The 18,098-nt window shown below is 42.9% G+C and overlaps 1 protein-coding gene across 5 annotated transcripts in view; it reads left to right on the top strand.

Annotated features, from left to right (window-relative positions):
• Positions 1-18,098, top strand: part of PMFBP1 (polyamine modulated factor 1 binding protein 1) — an 881,291-nt gene that overhangs the window by 187,856 nt on the left and 675,337 nt on the right. For all 5 annotated transcript variants that reach the window (XR_011199809.1, XR_011199811.1, XR_011199812.1 and 2 more), the window contains exon 4: positions 14,035-14,102. Coding sequence is in view for 1 of the 5 variants with exons in the window: in XM_069216463.1 (XP_069072564.1) it covers positions 14,035-14,102 (68 nt within the window). In the remaining 4 variants the exon portion in view is untranslated. The remainder of the gene's footprint in view (positions 1-14,034; positions 14,103-18,098) is intronic.

Genomic DNA, 18,098 nt, shown 5'->3' on the forward strand with positions numbered 1-18,098 from the left:
GTTATTGTTTTGAGTAGATTGCATTGATTAAGTGCACTCTCACCAGAATCAAATATTTTAATGCATTTCCGGTGTTAATTATGTTGGTGTGGCTATTTCTACTACTCAGACCTTCTCCCTCATGCATTTTGACAAGTACAGTTGGAAATCTTTATTCTTGAAACAATATAGAATATCGTGGTGAGGCCTTACTGCGTTTTTATACTGCATTCACATCCTTAACGTTTCCTTGACTCCTAACTAAGGGCCATATGTACAAAAGCATTTTCCCATAGACACAGAATGGGTAAAACCTTTTGATACATCTGGCCCTAAGAGAGTCACAAGTATTTCTAGAGGGAAACCTAATGGACATACCTGTATTTACATTCAGCATCTAAAAAAATAAATGTTAAGAACTACATTATCAATTCCCATTTTCCTCATTGTCTTCATTTGTCATCCTTCCCCATCTCAACTAAGCAGACATTTTCATTAAAAGTGGACCCATCTTCAGGGTTCTTGTAAGATGGGTCTAAACTTTTTCTTAATGATTATGACATTGCTATGCAATCTGTTGTCTAGTTTGGTTGCGCTTAATTTTATAAGAGATCAGCCACTCAAGGCTGTCATTTTCAGTTAAGATGGAAAAGACAGGTTGGAGAACAGAGAGATTTAGTTCAGGAATTACAGTAAAGGAGGGCCCACGGCATCACTGTTTTTTACCTTCTGCTGTTGCGGAGGACCCATTTCACTAGTAGTGTACTCATTACGTGTTCAACGTTTTAATGTTTTGTAGAGTGAGGAGTGTATGCTCCCCTACCCTGGCAGGTGATGCCAGAAAGGCTCATGTCACTGGAAGTGACATAGCAGCTACCATATTTACTTTACAAAAAACAGCTTTCAACTGAAATGAATATGCAACCAGTCTGCGTATGCTTTATGATATTCAAGGAGTTCACCGAGATTGTGGGAGGTCTCTTGATCATTAGATTCCGAAATGAAAAGTTGGATGAACGTTGCAGAGGATGAGCCAAAGGCAGTCCTGGGTTCACTGCATGCAAATGGAAACCTGGGAAAGCCTGAGAAGAAAAATTATTGCGTATAGAACAAAGAATAACCACATATCTCTAAGCCAGTGTATAGCAGGTTCAGTGGCAGCATGGTTTCACAGAAGAACCTTGTGCTATCTTACCTGAGTCACTGTGAAATAAATCCAGAAAAAAAATTGTTTGAGTCATACTAATGAGGTTAGGTTGATAATCTGGGTTATTAGGTTAACCTACTTGTAGTCTAGTAATCCGTTTGATGTTGTTTCACAAAGAAACAACAAAAGCAAAGTTAAACAGTCGTGGCATGGGCGATAAAGTGTTAAAAAGTGAAACTTGACCTGATGATCATCGGAGTGTTGTATCAATTTGGATTGGAAGAAATTGACAAGTGTGGGGCCACTATTCTCGGGTTGAGACTATTTTGTATGTTCATAGTGGTATTTTAGAGGAGGTGGAACGTCTGTTGCCTGATGAGCTCAAGATCTGGCATAGTATTGAAACAACAATAGGAGAGAAAAAACACGAGGGCTGGCTCTATGATGGAAAAACGGTTGACAAGGTGGTAACTAAGTATTAGTGCAGTCAATTGCAAAGTCACTACTTCAGTGGACAGGAACCGGGTCACACTAGAGGTGAGGTTTTGGTGGCAACTAATAGTGAAAGAACTCAAGGGGCGGTATAATTTCTGATCTTAAAGTAGCTAGATAATGTGGAAAGACTATGCTGAAAGCAGTTGAAATGTTATTGCTGGATCTATAGCATACACTTTGCCATTGTCATGTGATGCATACCCAAAGGTATGACTGGGTGAGGTTCTGTTTCTGTTCTACATTTGTGTTAACTCATCATCCATATTCCCTCTATCCAGTTGTAGCTGGGACATCCCAAGAAGGGCAGAAACTGCCTTGGTTACTTTTAGAGGCAAGCTATAGCTAGGCAGTACTTTACTTAAACTATGCGGCTTGATCCAATGATGTGGACACTGGGGGAAGGGATAGAAATGGAAACAGTGAAACTGTAAAACGGGATAAATGCAGTACAAAAGTCATATCTATTTCAGTGGAAGTCCAATGCACTACATAAATGTTCCAAGTACGACATTAACTTAAATGTTAACTTCTCTTTTTGAGTAGAGCCCAGAGCCTGTTACACATGCCTTAGCTACTGCTGAATCACATTGGCCCTCTTATTTGTTATCCAATTCTGCGTTCAGATCCTTGCCTGTTAATACAATTCAGCTGTCTCATGCACATTGTGTACCTATTTCATATAGTTACACACTGTGCATGTGATTTCCACTGTCTCACACCAAGTGCATCAATGAAGCCATCTAGTTTCTCTGGGCCGCTTAGTAGTTATTCTTTCTTCTGCAAGTGCTCTTCTGGATTTTTAAAAAGTAGTAAATTATTTTGCTCCGAATACAGAAGTCTCGTTTTTAGGGTCGAGCCTGCGTTGCATGCGCTCGCGCATGCGTATCGCAGCGAGACGCTTTAGGGTTTAGAAAAGGGCTCGGAGCCCTGTCGACGTCACGTCAGTGTTTTTCATTGGTTAGTGGGCTTGCCTATTAAAATCTGCATGCTTTCATTAGTCAAAGGCATGCATACGTCATGCCTTTTCCGGTGGATAGCCCTCCTCAGACGCATCGACCAAGTACAGAAAACATGCGAGGCTTGCTGTTTTCTATCCGGCTCGTGGACTACTTTTTCTCTAATTTACTAGCGCGATTTCGCTTGGCAGAAATCGAGCGCTTTACATAGTTAAATGCACTTTTTCGGCTTACATACATAAATGCACTTTTGCCGATAGGTGAAAAGTCGGGTTAGGAGTTTACAACGCTATCAGCTCTAACATGAGCAAACGCGAGACCCGTTGCATTGCAAATGCTTGTTTCACTTGTAACTTCTTCCCAGCTTGCACCTACTTAGTTCTCACTGGCTTTTGTCTTAAGACATGTAATCAGTACTTGATTGATGCCACGATATTCCGAGTGTGGACATTCCTAATCACTTGTTTACTGTTTGCCTGATACTCAGAGGCACTTCTGTGACACTTTTTTTTATTTTCTGGCGCTTCATCCACCTCCAGTCATTTCTAGGTCTTGGTTACCACTCTGTGCAAGCTAGAACTATTTTGTGCTATCAAGACCTTACAGTGGGCTTTTGCCCACCCATTGCTTACCTTTGGTTGACTGCCACTCTCATTTGCTTGTTTATTTCATGGCTTTCCATGTCTATTTTTTGTTTTTGTCACTCCCCTGAAGCACAGCCTCTTTACCATCTTCTTGATTCGGCTGACTTGTGTCCTTCCAATGCTCACTTTTAGGAAACTATTTTTTTTCTTTTTGAGTAAGCACCCCAGGAAAGTGCATGTGTTTTTCAGCTCTTTCCTTTGTGTGCTTTCCCCCTACCCCACAAATGCCCACCTTCCAGTGCTCAATCTTTCTCTTATGTGTACTTCTTTCCTGTCCCCAAGATCCGTGGTTTTCACTCCGTCATGTATTTCTCCTACCTGCCCCCATGATGCCTTCTCCCTCATGTGATGCTTTTCCCCTCCACACACCTTGCCCCCCCCCACCCTCAACTTCTTCCTTGCTCCTGCTCCTCCCTTGCCCGAAGCCATGGTTCTCCTGTGCCCCTGTGGTCCTTTATTTTAATTATTTTTTGCATTTTTGCACTTTCATGCTCAAAATGCCATTGTTTTTTTAATATTTATTTTTTACCAAAGCTGAATTGGTATATATGTACATATATTTTTTTTAATCTATTAGAACTGTCATGCCTTATTAGGCTTTTCTCTTACCACCTTTGTATTTGAAGCTTTTCATTTTTTTCCCTTTAACCCATGCTAGAAAAAACATAATGTAACTTTTTACAACACCAAGGTTTTGAATGGGGAGAGATTTGCTTCTTTGCCCTTCGGGTTGACGTGTAGATTTTGCAATTCTTTCTTGCAAGGTAGACCGTTTAGTGTCAGAGTGTAAAATGAGTTTTTAAAGTGAGAACAAAGCTTGTTTTGATTTGATTTGTTCTCTTGCTCTCTCCCTGTAATCCATAATTAAACACGCCGTGGCTATACCAGGTGTTCACCTGGTTATATGCATTCCTGTCCTCACTCACAACAGCTGAACACATAGCAGTAAAACTCCTGATTAAAGAATTTCTATTTTGGGCTCAAGGCATATGTTATATGTATCCTGTGACTGTGTTCTCATTTATAAGACTATGTACATAAACGTGATGGAATATAGGCGTGGGCACTAGGATCTCAATCGCTAATGTTATGTGCCTAATTTGTAATAAATTAATAAAAATAGAGGTTGGGGCCCAAAGTTTTTCTTGGAGCTGACCAGAAGCATCGCCGAAAGACGTGATTACCGAATTCTAAGACTGCCAAAGGTTGAGTCCTACACAAGTCTCTTTTTTCCACCACGCTATACTCCCTGTCTCTTTATTCTGGCAGGTTTTCTATTCTTGCTTTCTCCCCTTGTCACTGTTTTTCAATATTTCTCTTCCTTCACACCACCTGCTATCTTTGGCACACATTTAAGCACTGCTAATGTTGGTGATTTGAACGATTGCATGTTATATGGCTTGCCACTGTATTAAGTAAGTTTGGGTGTGGAGTTTCATAACTCCACATGCCAGTAAACGCTGAAAGCTGGCACGGGGATGGAAGATTTGGTTACCCTATACAAGACTGGCTCTCATGTTGCGTATCAAGCACCTTCTGAAAAACTGAATCATTTTTAATAATTGGGGGCTGTAATCTAAAAGCTGGGGGGATGCATTATTAGCATTTAGACCACCTTTAGCTTGTGTTTGGCCACAAGAACGATATGAAGCTTCTTGAATTATGCAGATTAGGTTAAGATCTGAGCAAGATCTGGGTGTTTCACAAAACAAGCGATACATATTTCAGTTTCTTCAATTCTGAACGGAGCTCATACTGACTATTCAGAAGCTCCTGGGATTGTCAGATGCAGTCTGCAAGGAGAGGGTTCCCTCTGCAACAAGTTCTGTTCTTGCTATTCTTTCATCCTGAAAGGCAAGTTAATTGAATCCAGACCTGTATTTTCCTGGTTCAGCCAGTTGCCTCTGCATTTGAATTCTGGCCTTAGCTCAGAAAGGAGACTCCTCTTAGTAGACTTAATGGAAGAACCCCATACGCATTTCTATTTGTGAGGCCCCTGGGGAAATTCAAGTTTGTCTTAAGTGAGGGGTCTCCACACTTTTCTGTACTAAGAGCTACTTTTTTTCAATAGAAACCACTTTGAGCTACTATTATTGGTGTTGTAACAGTGACCACATCAGACAGGATTACGTTAGTGGCCGCCCTATGCAAGATTACCAGCAGCGATCAGAGGCTTGCCAGCAGTAATATAAAAGAGGCTTTGTCAATTTGGAATGTCTTTACATGAGTAATAAATAACACCCATAGCTGCAATATTAGATCATCAACATAGTGCTATTAGTAATAAATCCTGTATATATATTTTGGACACTTGACCATTTTTCTCCAAATATCAGCTTAAGGGTTCTGAAAATACAAACTTTTTGTCTCAAATACACACTTTTTAACTTTGGTTTCCATGTATTAATTCAACCATCAATAGCTTACAAATTTGTAGGCGGCAGGAGAGCTACTAACAGGCAGCTGGAGAGCACTCAGTAGCTCACAAGCTACTCATTGAAGAAGCTTGGTCTAAGAGATGGCATAGTTATAGATAGATGCATATGCAGCCACTTGTCTGCATTGTGTGCCATCCTCTTGTCTCCATGTGTGTGGACATCTATAGGGAGAAGCTAGCTATCAAGCAATGGAGGGCTGCCTATTAGAGAGGGCCTTCCCTGCACCAAGACAGGTAGAGTGAAGGGTCAACATGGCCCTCCCAGAAATCCATATCCATCACGACCTAGATGAATAGCTGGTGCCGACCCTTACGGTACAGTATGTCCTTTATCCTCCAGGCCGTTCTCAACACTGTCCTGAACTGGGACAATCTCTAACACTCAGTCAAAGCCTTCAGCAGAACACCTCATATCCTTTGTTTTTGTTCATGAGGGCTGCCACAGGCATCAGCCAAATCGGGCTGTGTTTAGTGCCCCCTGCATCCTAGCTTGCAAACCAGACTTCACACGGGAACTGCAGATGCTGATTTCCTCTTAACATACTTTTAGAAAATCTGATTGTGACATACAGTGTAAGATTATACATTGACTTTACCACCAAGGATTTTAGTAGCATTCTTGAGACCTTTGTTACTTCTTAGGCTAACTCATCTATCAGAAAGCTACTCTTGAGTCCAATTGCCTACTGGATTTGGTAGTACATTCTGCTCGGACATAACATTGAAAGGGTTTCCTTCCTGGTTACATATCTTCTTTACCATCATAAGGGCATCTTGCTTTATTTACAAATGCATTTCAATGAGAACAGTGTTAGTCACTTCACTTTAAATTTACAAGTCTTCTTTTCTAGATGAGATCTAATGTAGATGCTCATTTTGACCAACATACATTTGTAAATATATTTGCTTGTCCTGTGCTGTTGCACCCAGAAAACACTGCTTGTTCTGCACTTAAGCATGCAGTAATGGCACCAGTCTAAGCAATGAAGCACTTATGGCCCGTCATTGCAGTACTAAAATACAAAAGAACACTCAACTCCATTTGTAATACAACATAGGTATGACATTAAAATATTTTTGCTGCTCCCAGAAATGCCACCCACTGACAACACCCTTGTACTTAAAACAATTGGTTTGAATCCTACCTAACCTTGTTCTGCAACAAGCCAAAGGTTATAATGTGGTTTAATGCAAACATAGCCTGGCCAAGCTCCGTCCTTTGTCTTAAACATCCCTAAAAAATGCACACATCAATAGCAGTGTTGATGCTCCCAGCAGCTGAATGAGCTTCTGTCACCTCTGAAGCTTCTCTTATAAGGGACTACATGTTCTGAGAGCTTGGGAGACTGAATCTACCTCATCCTGGTATCCTTGTTAATAAGACAGGCTGCCTACAATGCTGGACTTGCTCTGTCCACAGAGACACTAGCCTCTTGGTGTTGTGGGGGGAGGCCACACCTTCCACAAGGTTCCTTCCTCATTGCTGTATGATGTCCCCTTCTTTCCTCTCTCTCTTGATCTATCTTTTTCATCTCTCCTGCCTTTTTCTCAGCACCTTGAGATGAACACTAAGTTTTTTAAAATATTAACACGTCTGGTAAGTAACCCAATCCTTCCAGCATAATGGGTTGAGGAGCTGACTTAGTTTCACTAAAATAAGTTATTCACCTCTTAATGTGGACTCCTGGGAACTCATCAAGCACATCTCTTTAATAACTATCCTACTTGGTTAATCCCAAATGTTAATACAGTGGGCTTGGAGTTCTGGGTTTTATAACCTCCAAGAATTCACCTGATATTATATTTGTTCAGAAGGCCTAAGAATACCTTCAGTTATCCTCTCTAAGACTCCAATGGGGCTCCAGATTCTGGTTAATAAGTTCACAGCATTCTGTGCAGAATGTGGATTGGAACTGAATGTCAGCAAAACCAAACTAATGGTGTTTAGCCCAGGACCAGCCACGAGTTGCAGTATTAACATAGCTGGTGTTCCTTTGGATAAAGTCAGCTCGATAGACTATCTGGGTGTGAGGATTTCCACTAATTTAAATTGGGAAGATCAGATAAGTAAAAGTGTGTCTCTCCTCCAACACAGATCAGGTGCCATTTTACGCCTACATAAAAGTACTGCCACTAATGTTGTTTCTCCGGCTATTAAGATCTATTTGGCAAAAGCACAAAATGCTGCTATCTATGGTGTTGAAGTGTGGGGATTCTGCAAAGCTCCCAAATTGTCTGTGAGTGAAAATAGCTTTGCCAGAGCATTATTTGCATGCCCAGGCAGCACTCCTTTGATTCCTATCTTTCTGGATCTTGGCTTTAATCGCATCTCAGATTCATTAGCATTAAGACCGCTACTTTTTTCAGTAAGGATTTGGACCACCCCAGAGCTTACTATTTATAGGGACTCACTTCTTGACCTTTTAAAAAGACCTACTGTAGCTTCTATCCCATGGTTTAGGCATGTGTCAAATTGGTTCCGCACTTTGGGTCTTGGGGGTTACTAGGATAACCCACAGAACTTAGGGAAGGCCCAGAAACAAACACTGAAAATAGCCTACTGGTCTCACGTTAGGAATAACTATCTCCTTGGCACGTCCCATGGGCGGTTGACTAACCAATTCCTCGACTTCAAATGGTACCCCACTGTATGAAACTTTTTTAGATCTTATCCCGATCCCCTAGGAAAGAGCCTGCGTGCCCGTTTTCGTTATCGGTGTTTACCGTTAATGTCTTTTACTAGTAGTTAGAGGGCATTGTCCGTACCCAACCTATGTCCAGGCTGTATCGATGTCCCAGAATCGGTTGAACATTTTTTGTTCTTTTGCACAGCATATGCTTTTCCACAACGTAAGTGGATCCGCCCAGTCTGTCAGAATTTGGGCATTAGACAATATGTTATTGCCCTTAGGAGTTTAAAGAGCGACACTTCTGTTGTACTGATACATGCAGTTAGCAAGTTCCTTGTGGCTGCATGGCATATTCTCTCACCTTCTACAACATCAGTGTTATGTAAATATGTATGTTATAGGGCAAGGACTGAGGGATTTAATCAATTTTTATTTTTAATATTGTATGATTTTTTTTAATTGTTCCTATTTATCTTTTTAATCTAACTTTGTATTTATATGGAGCATTGTGGTTATTTGCTTTGATGGTTTTTATGACCGAATAAAGCTTGTGTTTAACGCACCTTCAGTTATTAAAGCCATTCAAACTGACCATGCCCCTGGCTCTTTACATTCTTGGGATCTGATTGGCGACTTGGTACATAAGGCTCAGTCCATCTGACAAAAAAAACTACTGGATGACTTCAGTATCTACTGTTGTATCTAATCTCTACACTGCAATGATGCAACTTTTGCATCTTGGTTTTGGGACTGAAGAAGCTTTGCTACAAAGATTATCTCTAATTAACGATGGGATAGAAATTTGAGAGATGGGCAGAAAACGGACATCAACACCTGAGAAATCAACATTTAGATTGAGCAGTTCCAAAATGGAAAGTAAATTGACACAGCTTTTTTCCAGTGCAACGTATATATGCTTTGTGCCATCTGTGTATGGTTTGTTATGAGATGGTTCTCTCATTAATTCCCTTATAGTGGCATTCTGCAGAAATGTTAGTTTTACAGGAGAATTATCATTCATCATCCTGTCTTGGTTTAAGTGCTCATTTGCAGGTATGAGTGATGAGAACTATAGTACATGTGGTTTTGTGCCCAAAATATTTTCCAGTATGAATGTGAAGAGATCTTTATTGCCTTTTATGGGCATATAAAGCAAGAAGTGGCCAAGACACTCCAGATGATATTAATTAAGGCAGGTAAATAATAATATAATGTAAAGTGCTAATACCAATTACGTAAATATAAGTTGTCTGCAAAATTAGCTGCTTTTAATTCAGTAACTACAGACGAATTGCATTCAACATTAGAGTGGTTAACAGCATTCTCTGAAGTTTTAAGTATGCCTCATCAGACCAAGATAAGTTAAGTTACTTTAGAACTCACAGTGAGTACATATAACCCATCCTGTCCTTCTGTGATATGTGCAAGGCTATGATTTTCTTGAAGTTCACAAGCATTCCCAGTAGTATGCCTGGAAAGCTGTGCCAGGGGCAGGATTCCATGCGTACTACTCAGAATTGCATGCAACACGTAACATATTCCTCAGGCTGCATACATCTGCAAAGTATGCAGGTACGCACTGGGGAAATGCAACTCAGTGTGCAAATGCACATTTTTAAAATTATTTTGTTCTGCTTGTCAGTACCATTTTCCGACGACAAAATCCCTCCTACTTCATTCATTCCAGGTCTGGTTGTCATCTTTTCCTTTCCCTATCATAGGGGGAGAATTACATCTGCTCTTTTCTGGAGTAAAACTCCGACCATTTCCAAGGTTTGTGAAATGGTCATTTTAGAGTTTGTGAATGTCCTAGAACTTCCAAATTTGTAGGCATTCAGAAACTTACAAGTTGAACCATGCCTAGATTTGCCCACTTCCCACAACTTGCATGAGGTTTACCAGTGTGTAATTCTACTCGCTTATGGCTGAGGAGAAATATGCAGTACTAAAACCGTTTACACCTATAGGATTACTGACAGGTGTAAATAAGGCTTTGTTGACCATATACACACGGTTTTGGACAAAAATGTTCGTGATTCAGGTTCTTTGTCTCCTAAGTATCAAGAAATGTCCTCGCCCTTTGGTATTTCTTTTCGAAGGATCCATGCATTTAAGCTACTCTACAACACCTATATATCACCCCAAAAATTAGCCAGCAAACACCAAACCTGTACCTCACACAAAGTATGTTGGAAGTGATGGCACTTCATTACTTGCCCACCAGGTTCAATAGATAATCTTGGTACTTCCATACAACCCAGCCAAAGTTCATGATGTCTACCCAACTTGCATACAATTTAAAACAGTTCAGAATTTTCCAGCATCAGTTTGCAAACTAAGTGATGCTGTTGATGTGTTAAGTAACTAACCAATACCCCCGCCTCCTACCACTTTAAAACTACTGATGTCCTTCTCCCTGCCTAAATCCACCTTCCATGGATACACAGCTATTGACAGCAGGTGACAACTGCCAGTACTATCTTTTGTGAACCTTTTCTTGCTTCCTCCATCATCAGGGCTATACTTGGTTTCAGTTGAGTACTTGCTTAAAAACTCCTTTAATTCCCCTCTGATTTTCATTGGTCATTGCCAGTCGTGCCCTACCACTCCTGCTAAACGGCACAAACAGTACATTTTCTATCTATCTTCTTTGTGAAAATTCGGCCTTTTGTGGCACCTGTGTCTTTTCTCCATGGGACTTGTGGTCCCTTATTCAAAATTCACCCCTTCAACGGAATATGCTGTTTGCATAGCCCTAAGACTGTGTTTCCAACTAGTCTTCTGAACTAAACCCCTTTCTTAAATTCACCTTTGAAATGAGTGTTAATCCCTGTGCCTAACAAACCACAGTCATGATCTGAAAACTAACCAATGTCGATTTCTATTGTTCAAAAATACTTCTGCACTGCCTCCGTTTACTAACATACTCTGGGCTAAACAACCTCTTATACCCAGTTGCTATTCTAAACAACCAAATAGAAACCAACTACTCTGACATTCTACAGCTCTCTTCAACTGGTCACCTTGCTTCCTCAGGCAAAGAACTTCACTTCACCACCTTACACTTTTATGTTGGGCCCATAAACTTCTGAATTCTCATGTCCTGCACCTTTCCAACACCTGAGCTGTAACTGCCAGGAACTGACATAACCCCTCCTGACTGTGTTTGCCACAAACGGTCCCTATTCCTCCCTGTTAAAAAGATTGGTTATAACACGCTACAGTGTGCTCTTCCTACTGGATTGGCAATGGTACTGCTCATTTTCCTGATACAACTTCAGTTCAACAAGGACCTAGTAAGCAAATTTACTGTGCAGCTGTTAAGTGGCCCCTTTGAATGCTAAAGACCCTTGCTGCTCCTGGGGCCCATGTGCATCCTTCTCTTTCGCCCTTACTCAAAGTGTACACTGTACTTTCTTCGTTTTTGTATTTGAATTGGTTTAACCAGGTTTATTGCTTCTCTACCATATTGTGATGCACCCATGATTGTGCCCTATCTTGTGTCTGGGGTGGGCTGCTGTAGGGTTCATAAATGTGACGGCACCTGCAATATATTATGTAATGGAAATTTGCCCAGGTAGAGCGAGGATAATCTTCCTAACATGTCTTGGGGTTTCACGTGCCTCTGGAGGAGTGCACCGTTGATGACTGCAAGCCTAACCGTTGGCCCTGATAGCCACTTCAAGTGATGTGTAAGCGTGTGTATTAGCGGCCTGGCCCAGACAGTTGAACGAGCCTGCCTTTCTTCTCCTGCAAAGCATAACCATGAATCTGAGCTTGCCTTTAGGGTACCCCCCACCCTTTCTGAAGTTCTCAGCAGTGCTGCCTTGCTCATTACGGTCTTGGAGCTCGTTATGTTTTGCATATCATTATAGTCTTTGAAAGAACAACAGCGACATCTGCATGTGTCAGGGCGCCAAGGAGATGGAATGGAAAAATACATAAAAGAAACAAAGCATAAATTAGCAGTCTGACAACCCCTCCCCCCCCCCCCCCCCAACACACACACACACACACACACACACCGGTCATTTTGCCGCCCCCCATCATAGACTGTACAGTACAATCATACGAACAGCTCTCACTGAATATTCATGTGACAGACTACAATTTACAAAGGTGAGGTGTTGAGGAATGTGTAATTCGAATACATTTCGATTTTAAATTATTTACTGGTTTCAGTAGAATTTACTCGGTTTTGTACGCACCTGGGAAGGGTTTGGGCACGACGGACGGATAGGTAAAACTTTCCTTCACTGCCTCAATGCATTACACAAGATTGCAGCTTACCTCTCTACCCCCTCAACAACACGTCAAGATAAACCAACTGAAGGTAAAGCCAAACAGTACAAAAACACGTCTTAAAGCGTTGCCAACATTATGCCATAAGGTATTGTTTTTCTGGACTTAGTTTGTCTATTAAAATATTACGAAGACCTCGCCTAGCGTTTTACAGTGTAAGAAAACCACAAGGGGACTTCTGAGCTCGCTTGCGACCCTCGAACCGACCCCTCCTCAAAAAAAAATATATATAAGCAGCTCCCTGCTTCGTGCATTGCCCCTCGGTGTAATTGATTAATCACTTGAACACCGACCAACGGCTCTCCTCCGCGCGCAGTCGAGGACTTCCGAGGCGCGAGACTTCCGAGGCGCGAGGACCACGAGCTGAAGCGCGCGCTCTCCCCGACGCCAGCCGCCGCGCTCCTTCCGCCCGCCTGCAGACCCGGAAGGTGGCAGGCGCCTGGACAGGCGTACACGCTCCAGAAACCAGGGCACGTGTGTACCACCATTTTCAGTGGAATTACATTGATGAGTTAAAAACAAGCAGGCAGGAAGAGGGCTTCACCAAATACAAAGCCTTCTTGATCATAGCGTTCCCAAAATACCATAGAGTCCTCTATATGCTCCTTTCACAACCCGTCGCTCATTCACACCTGCTCTGGTATCAGTAGCTTTCAGCGCTGTACCACCACTTTCAAGGTTCCCAAGATCTAGAGATCCTAGCCCAAGTAAATGAGCGATCATTCACCAAGGCTGTGGCTCTGCAGCGAGCGACTCATTGGTGCTGTGAGCTTATTGCCACATCCTTCCCCCAACTTTGCACTCCTCCTGGGCAGGCTTCAAGTGCTCCATGCTAATGCGCTCTAATGAGATGCAAATGAAATATGCAGAAGCTCATTCCTCTGTAAAGATGATTAACCGTTGAAGACATTAACTGCCGTTGCTTGGCAGTCTGCAATAACCTTTTCCCACACATTTCCTCTGATGGTGGCGTTCCGCAAACCCTCTCCAGTTGGCAGAGCAGTGGCACGCTCCCGTCTCCAAGTTCATCCCACTCGGACAAACATTTTGCCCTTTTTTGATGAGTTCGTTGTGTTTGTAATCCATCCATGCAGTCACACCATGACAATAAATGGGAACAGCAAACCTCTCTTCGCTTAATTTTTCAATGCTCATTATCCAAATGGTTATTCCTTATTAACAGTGAAAGCACTCTCATTATAAAAAAAAAAAAAATCCCAATAGATGTCCATTTCGTTAATCCGCACAACAAAGCTGATATAACTCCGATAGGACTTGTATATCCCATGTGAATGCAACACTCGCTACTCCTCTCCAAATACCCCTTAGCCAACCAAAAATTATACAAAAAACAAGCTTGTGTATGTTGTGAAATATGCAGTGGCAGCATTTTAACACCGCCATCATCTGATGTTTTCTTCCTTTTTCCTCTTCTCATTTCCAGCGCCAGCTGTCGACTCAGTGCCCACTGCCAACTGAACACCTCCCTGGATCCACAGCATCAACGACCAAGTGAGTAAGCAATCCATCCAGAAAATGAAGAGGAAAAAACTTCCAAAAAACAAAAAAAGGAAGGGGAGAAGACCAGCTTAAGGGGTTTTCTGGGGCATGATCATCCTCTTTGCCCTGTACACTCTCCCTGCTGCTGGTTTCGCCAGAGGCCCCCAAGTGTTTTTGTCTCTCTGTAAGTTGGTGCTGATCTGTTTGCCATTGCTGCTTCCTCGCTCCTATCCTGGATGTGTTGAACAGGGTGCACATCGGCCTCATTCATCTCCCAGTTGATAGCAGTGAATGTAGATAAATCTCTTGCCGCCTGCTTGCTTGCTGCTGTCGGAGCAAGATATCCACGCTGTCGTCTGTAAAATCCTTACCTTTGTGTGTGCATGTCTGTGTACCTGTGTGTGTGTGTGTATGTGTATGTATGAATATATATATATATATATATATATATATATATATAGTTGTGTTTTTAAATGTGTGTTTGTTTGTGTGCCTCACTATTCATCACCTTGTATGCATGCATGCATGTAAATGTGTGGTAGGTTCAAGCTGACACCAAGTTTAGTGCCAGTTATCTTATGCCAGCTGTGGTCATCTGAATTGATCCTGGACTTTAGAGAGCTGCCTCTCTATGGAGGGTTCTTTACTCCCTTGTTGTTCTGCCTCTTGCGCTGAGACCGAATTGGCATCCCTCCCTGAAGGCTCTTCCCTTGGCGAGTGGCAGCGGCTCTGGCATGCATTTGTAGGCGCTGGCTTCCCTTGGCAATCCTCTTCCGCAGCGCGGGCTAAGGCAGCTCCCTTTTGTTTGTTGTTAACTAGGCTGTTCTGTTAATTATGAAAGAATTTGAATAGCAAATGAGCCAAACGCTAGAGGGTGGGGGAGCAAAAAACCCTTTGAAAATGCCTTCTGTCTCATCAGATGCCCAGCGTTGCCCCTGGCACAGTGTCTAAGCGATTGTCTTTTTCAGTAATTGTTTCCTCATTTTGATGCTTTTCCTCATATTCTTAATGCCTGTGGGTAGAGGGTCCTTTTTCTGTTTCTTTTTCAGAAATTAGCAACATTGGCATGGGCGTAGAATGGCGATCAACCGTCATGGCGGCAGTGGCGAAGGCGGCCTTTGTCTTGTGTTGGGCGGAAGAGTCTGCTGGACTTCTTCCACTGCGGCTGGCATAACTTGGCAAGAAGGAGGTAGATGGAGGTCCCGAAAGGATTCCAGGCTCACTAGCACCACCCCAGCTGGGATGAGCTCCCTTCAGTGCCCGTAGCTGGCCCGGTCCATGGGCGATGGATCCGCTGTGGCTGCATCCTTTGGTGCCCGCTCCGTCTGTTTCTGTGTGCTTCCGGGCTCTGGCTAATCACCCAAAGCATCACCGCCCTGTCAGCCCTGCATTCTGGGCCCCCGTAACATATGCCCGCTGCTCCTATTGCACGCAATGGTGGGGTTGCCACTGAATGGATGGCACCGTGCCAACTCCTCTGCCATCCGCTCTTGCAGCTTTCTCGCTTTCTCCCTCCCCTTCTCACCGCCTCCTTTTCCTCCTCCTCCTCCCATCGACTTGACGTTAATTAACACGCGGGTTAATTGATTTCAAAGACTGGAGAATTACAGTTAACTTTTCCCACAGGGTGTGTATGCCGGCAGCTTGGCACAGCACTGTCTTTCATTCTGGTGCGGGGGGGCATAGAGAAGCCCGTCAGGAGGAGGGGAATAAAACGAATCGAGTGCGAAAGGGAGGTTGGTTGCTTATTGGAGTACTGCTGATGGGAATCAACATGGTGCAGCAGGCAGAATCTTGACAATATGCTGCAGTCACATTTTGTTATAAATAATCCATACCGCCCCCACTCTCCTCCCTCCACTCACTGCCCCTGTGAGAAAAAGTCCCTGAGCTGCTTCTGAAGTTCAACCGCAACCAGTGCAATCCTAGCTCCCTCCCAATCCCCCACCCAAAGTCTTAATTATAATTATAATCAAATACAAATTGGCTACGCTGACAATTTAATTACATAATTATCGCTTATTGTCTCTTCGCACCCAGCCCCCTAGCCTAAAATGATGCAAAAGAGGGAAGGTGGTAGGTGATTGGGGGGATCCACATTTTGGTATACTGTGGCACTGTGTGCCCCTTTTCCTAATTGGCGGGGAGGCGTCATCTGTGCTGACAAATTTCCAGCAGCTCAATTCTTGCCCCCATAATTAGAGCAAATTTGTGGATTGGTCTTTGTTTTACGATTTCCTCACCACAAATAGTGTGTGTATTTGCATCGAAGCAGAGTCCTTGTCTAGGAAGCTGCAAGCAATGTGTGTGGATGTGCCTGTGCCTGGAACTTGCCAGCTTTGCCTTCCCCAGCTTTCAGTTTTCTCTTTTTTTAAGCATAAAGCTGTTGAAGCGACAAGAGGAATCCATTATGCAAATTGGATCACATTTGCATAATGCCTCTTGCCTAGAATATGCAAATGAAGTGTATAATTTATGAGTGCCAGTGTCTGTCTGAAAGTGTTTCCCATCATTTGCAAAGTAAGAGAATGATTCTATGGCTCCTCGCCCAGACAGTGCTCTCACTAACTAAGCCCTGGATGGATCATTTGGAGCTCTGCTTGCCGCCACTCTGACGCTGCTATGGTTGTACAACGGACCTTTCCATTTTGCTAGCCCGAAAGGATTGAGACGCGTGGATCCAGCCTATCCTTTTTATCTCTGGGGTCCCACAGATCCTGAATGGTTCTCCCTCTGCTTAATGTTCTCAGTCCCCTGCCTGCACCATTTTTACCCTCTTGCTCATCCTTGTTTTTTTTCTTTCTCAGCGCTCTAATGTGTTCATTAGCGCTCATCAGTGACTTTAATGCTTTGTTTCAGTGTCCTTAATTCGAGCCCTTGTGACTAGTATGGCATGGCTCTTGCGCTCTTGGTTTATTTACTTGTATGAGCGTGTGGGCGCTCATTTGCGAGCTTCTGAAATTGCTACATTGTGTCCTGGGGTTCAGTTTTTTTCTGTGTTGTGCACCTAATAGAGTGCAACACAGTATCTTGTTATTGCTGTGCTGTATTATGCTGTGTGGGGGTTTTCCGCAGTATGAAGTACAGTGTAGGGGATGGTGCACTGCCATCAGGCGGAGGTGAAGTAAATATGAGCTGAATTTTGTATTGAGGAATATAAAATCCCCAAGAAGCAGTAGCAATACTTGTGGTAATGGCAGAATAACATTGCATGTACCATCTTTCTTCAGCTAAAGGGTTTAATCTTGTCGGATTTTGAAAAATAAATAAATAAATAAATTGCAGTTCAGCTAGAAAGAAATGAAAGTGCACGGACTTACCAGTGCAGTGCTCCTTTAACCATCTCTGCTGGTTCCCAACTATGTGAAACGTCACCAGTGCTGCAATGAAGCTCCAGTTGTTGAGTCTGGTTTTCTAACAACAACAAAAACATGGTCCTCATATGCACAGCGTTTGCACCCTAGAGAGTCCCTTGTTCTTCCTCCGGTAGTAGGGGAATCCCGAGGGCCTGACCTGGTATCTTTAAAAGGCTCTGAAATCAATATCATGATGAATAAAGTGTTATTTCACCGCACACCGCCTTCAGGGTATGTACACCTTCCACTACACATCCTGGACTTACTGAGCCACTAGAAGGAGCAGATCAATGCAATATTAAGAACGTTATCGCCAAATCATGGGCAAAGAGTGAAAATATTTCCCAAGTTCACCGATATACATCAAAAGAAGGCTGTACCCCAATGGGAATGCTTGCACAACGAAGCCTCGCTTCCTGGGAATGTGCCACGAGCACATCCGTGGGTGCCGGGTTTGTTTTCTTTCCGAGGGCTGCGTTTTGGTTTTCCTTCGATTCCTTTGCAGTTTTGTAAAGGTTGCAGAGTTCTTAGCGTCGTTACATTGTGTAAAAACTGTTACTTTACAAGAAAGGTGAAGGTGCGGAGAAACCCTCTGCCTACATTTACTGGTGTGCAAAAATAAGCCGTGCGAAAGCTAACCCTGCTGAGAAGC

This window comes from Pleurodeles waltl, chromosome 12 (genome assembly GCF_031143425.1).
Source record: "Pleurodeles waltl isolate 20211129_DDA chromosome 12, aPleWal1.hap1.20221129, whole genome shotgun sequence".
In the NCBI taxonomy this organism is placed as follows: domain Eukaryota; kingdom Metazoa; phylum Chordata; class Amphibia; order Caudata; family Salamandridae; genus Pleurodeles; species Pleurodeles waltl.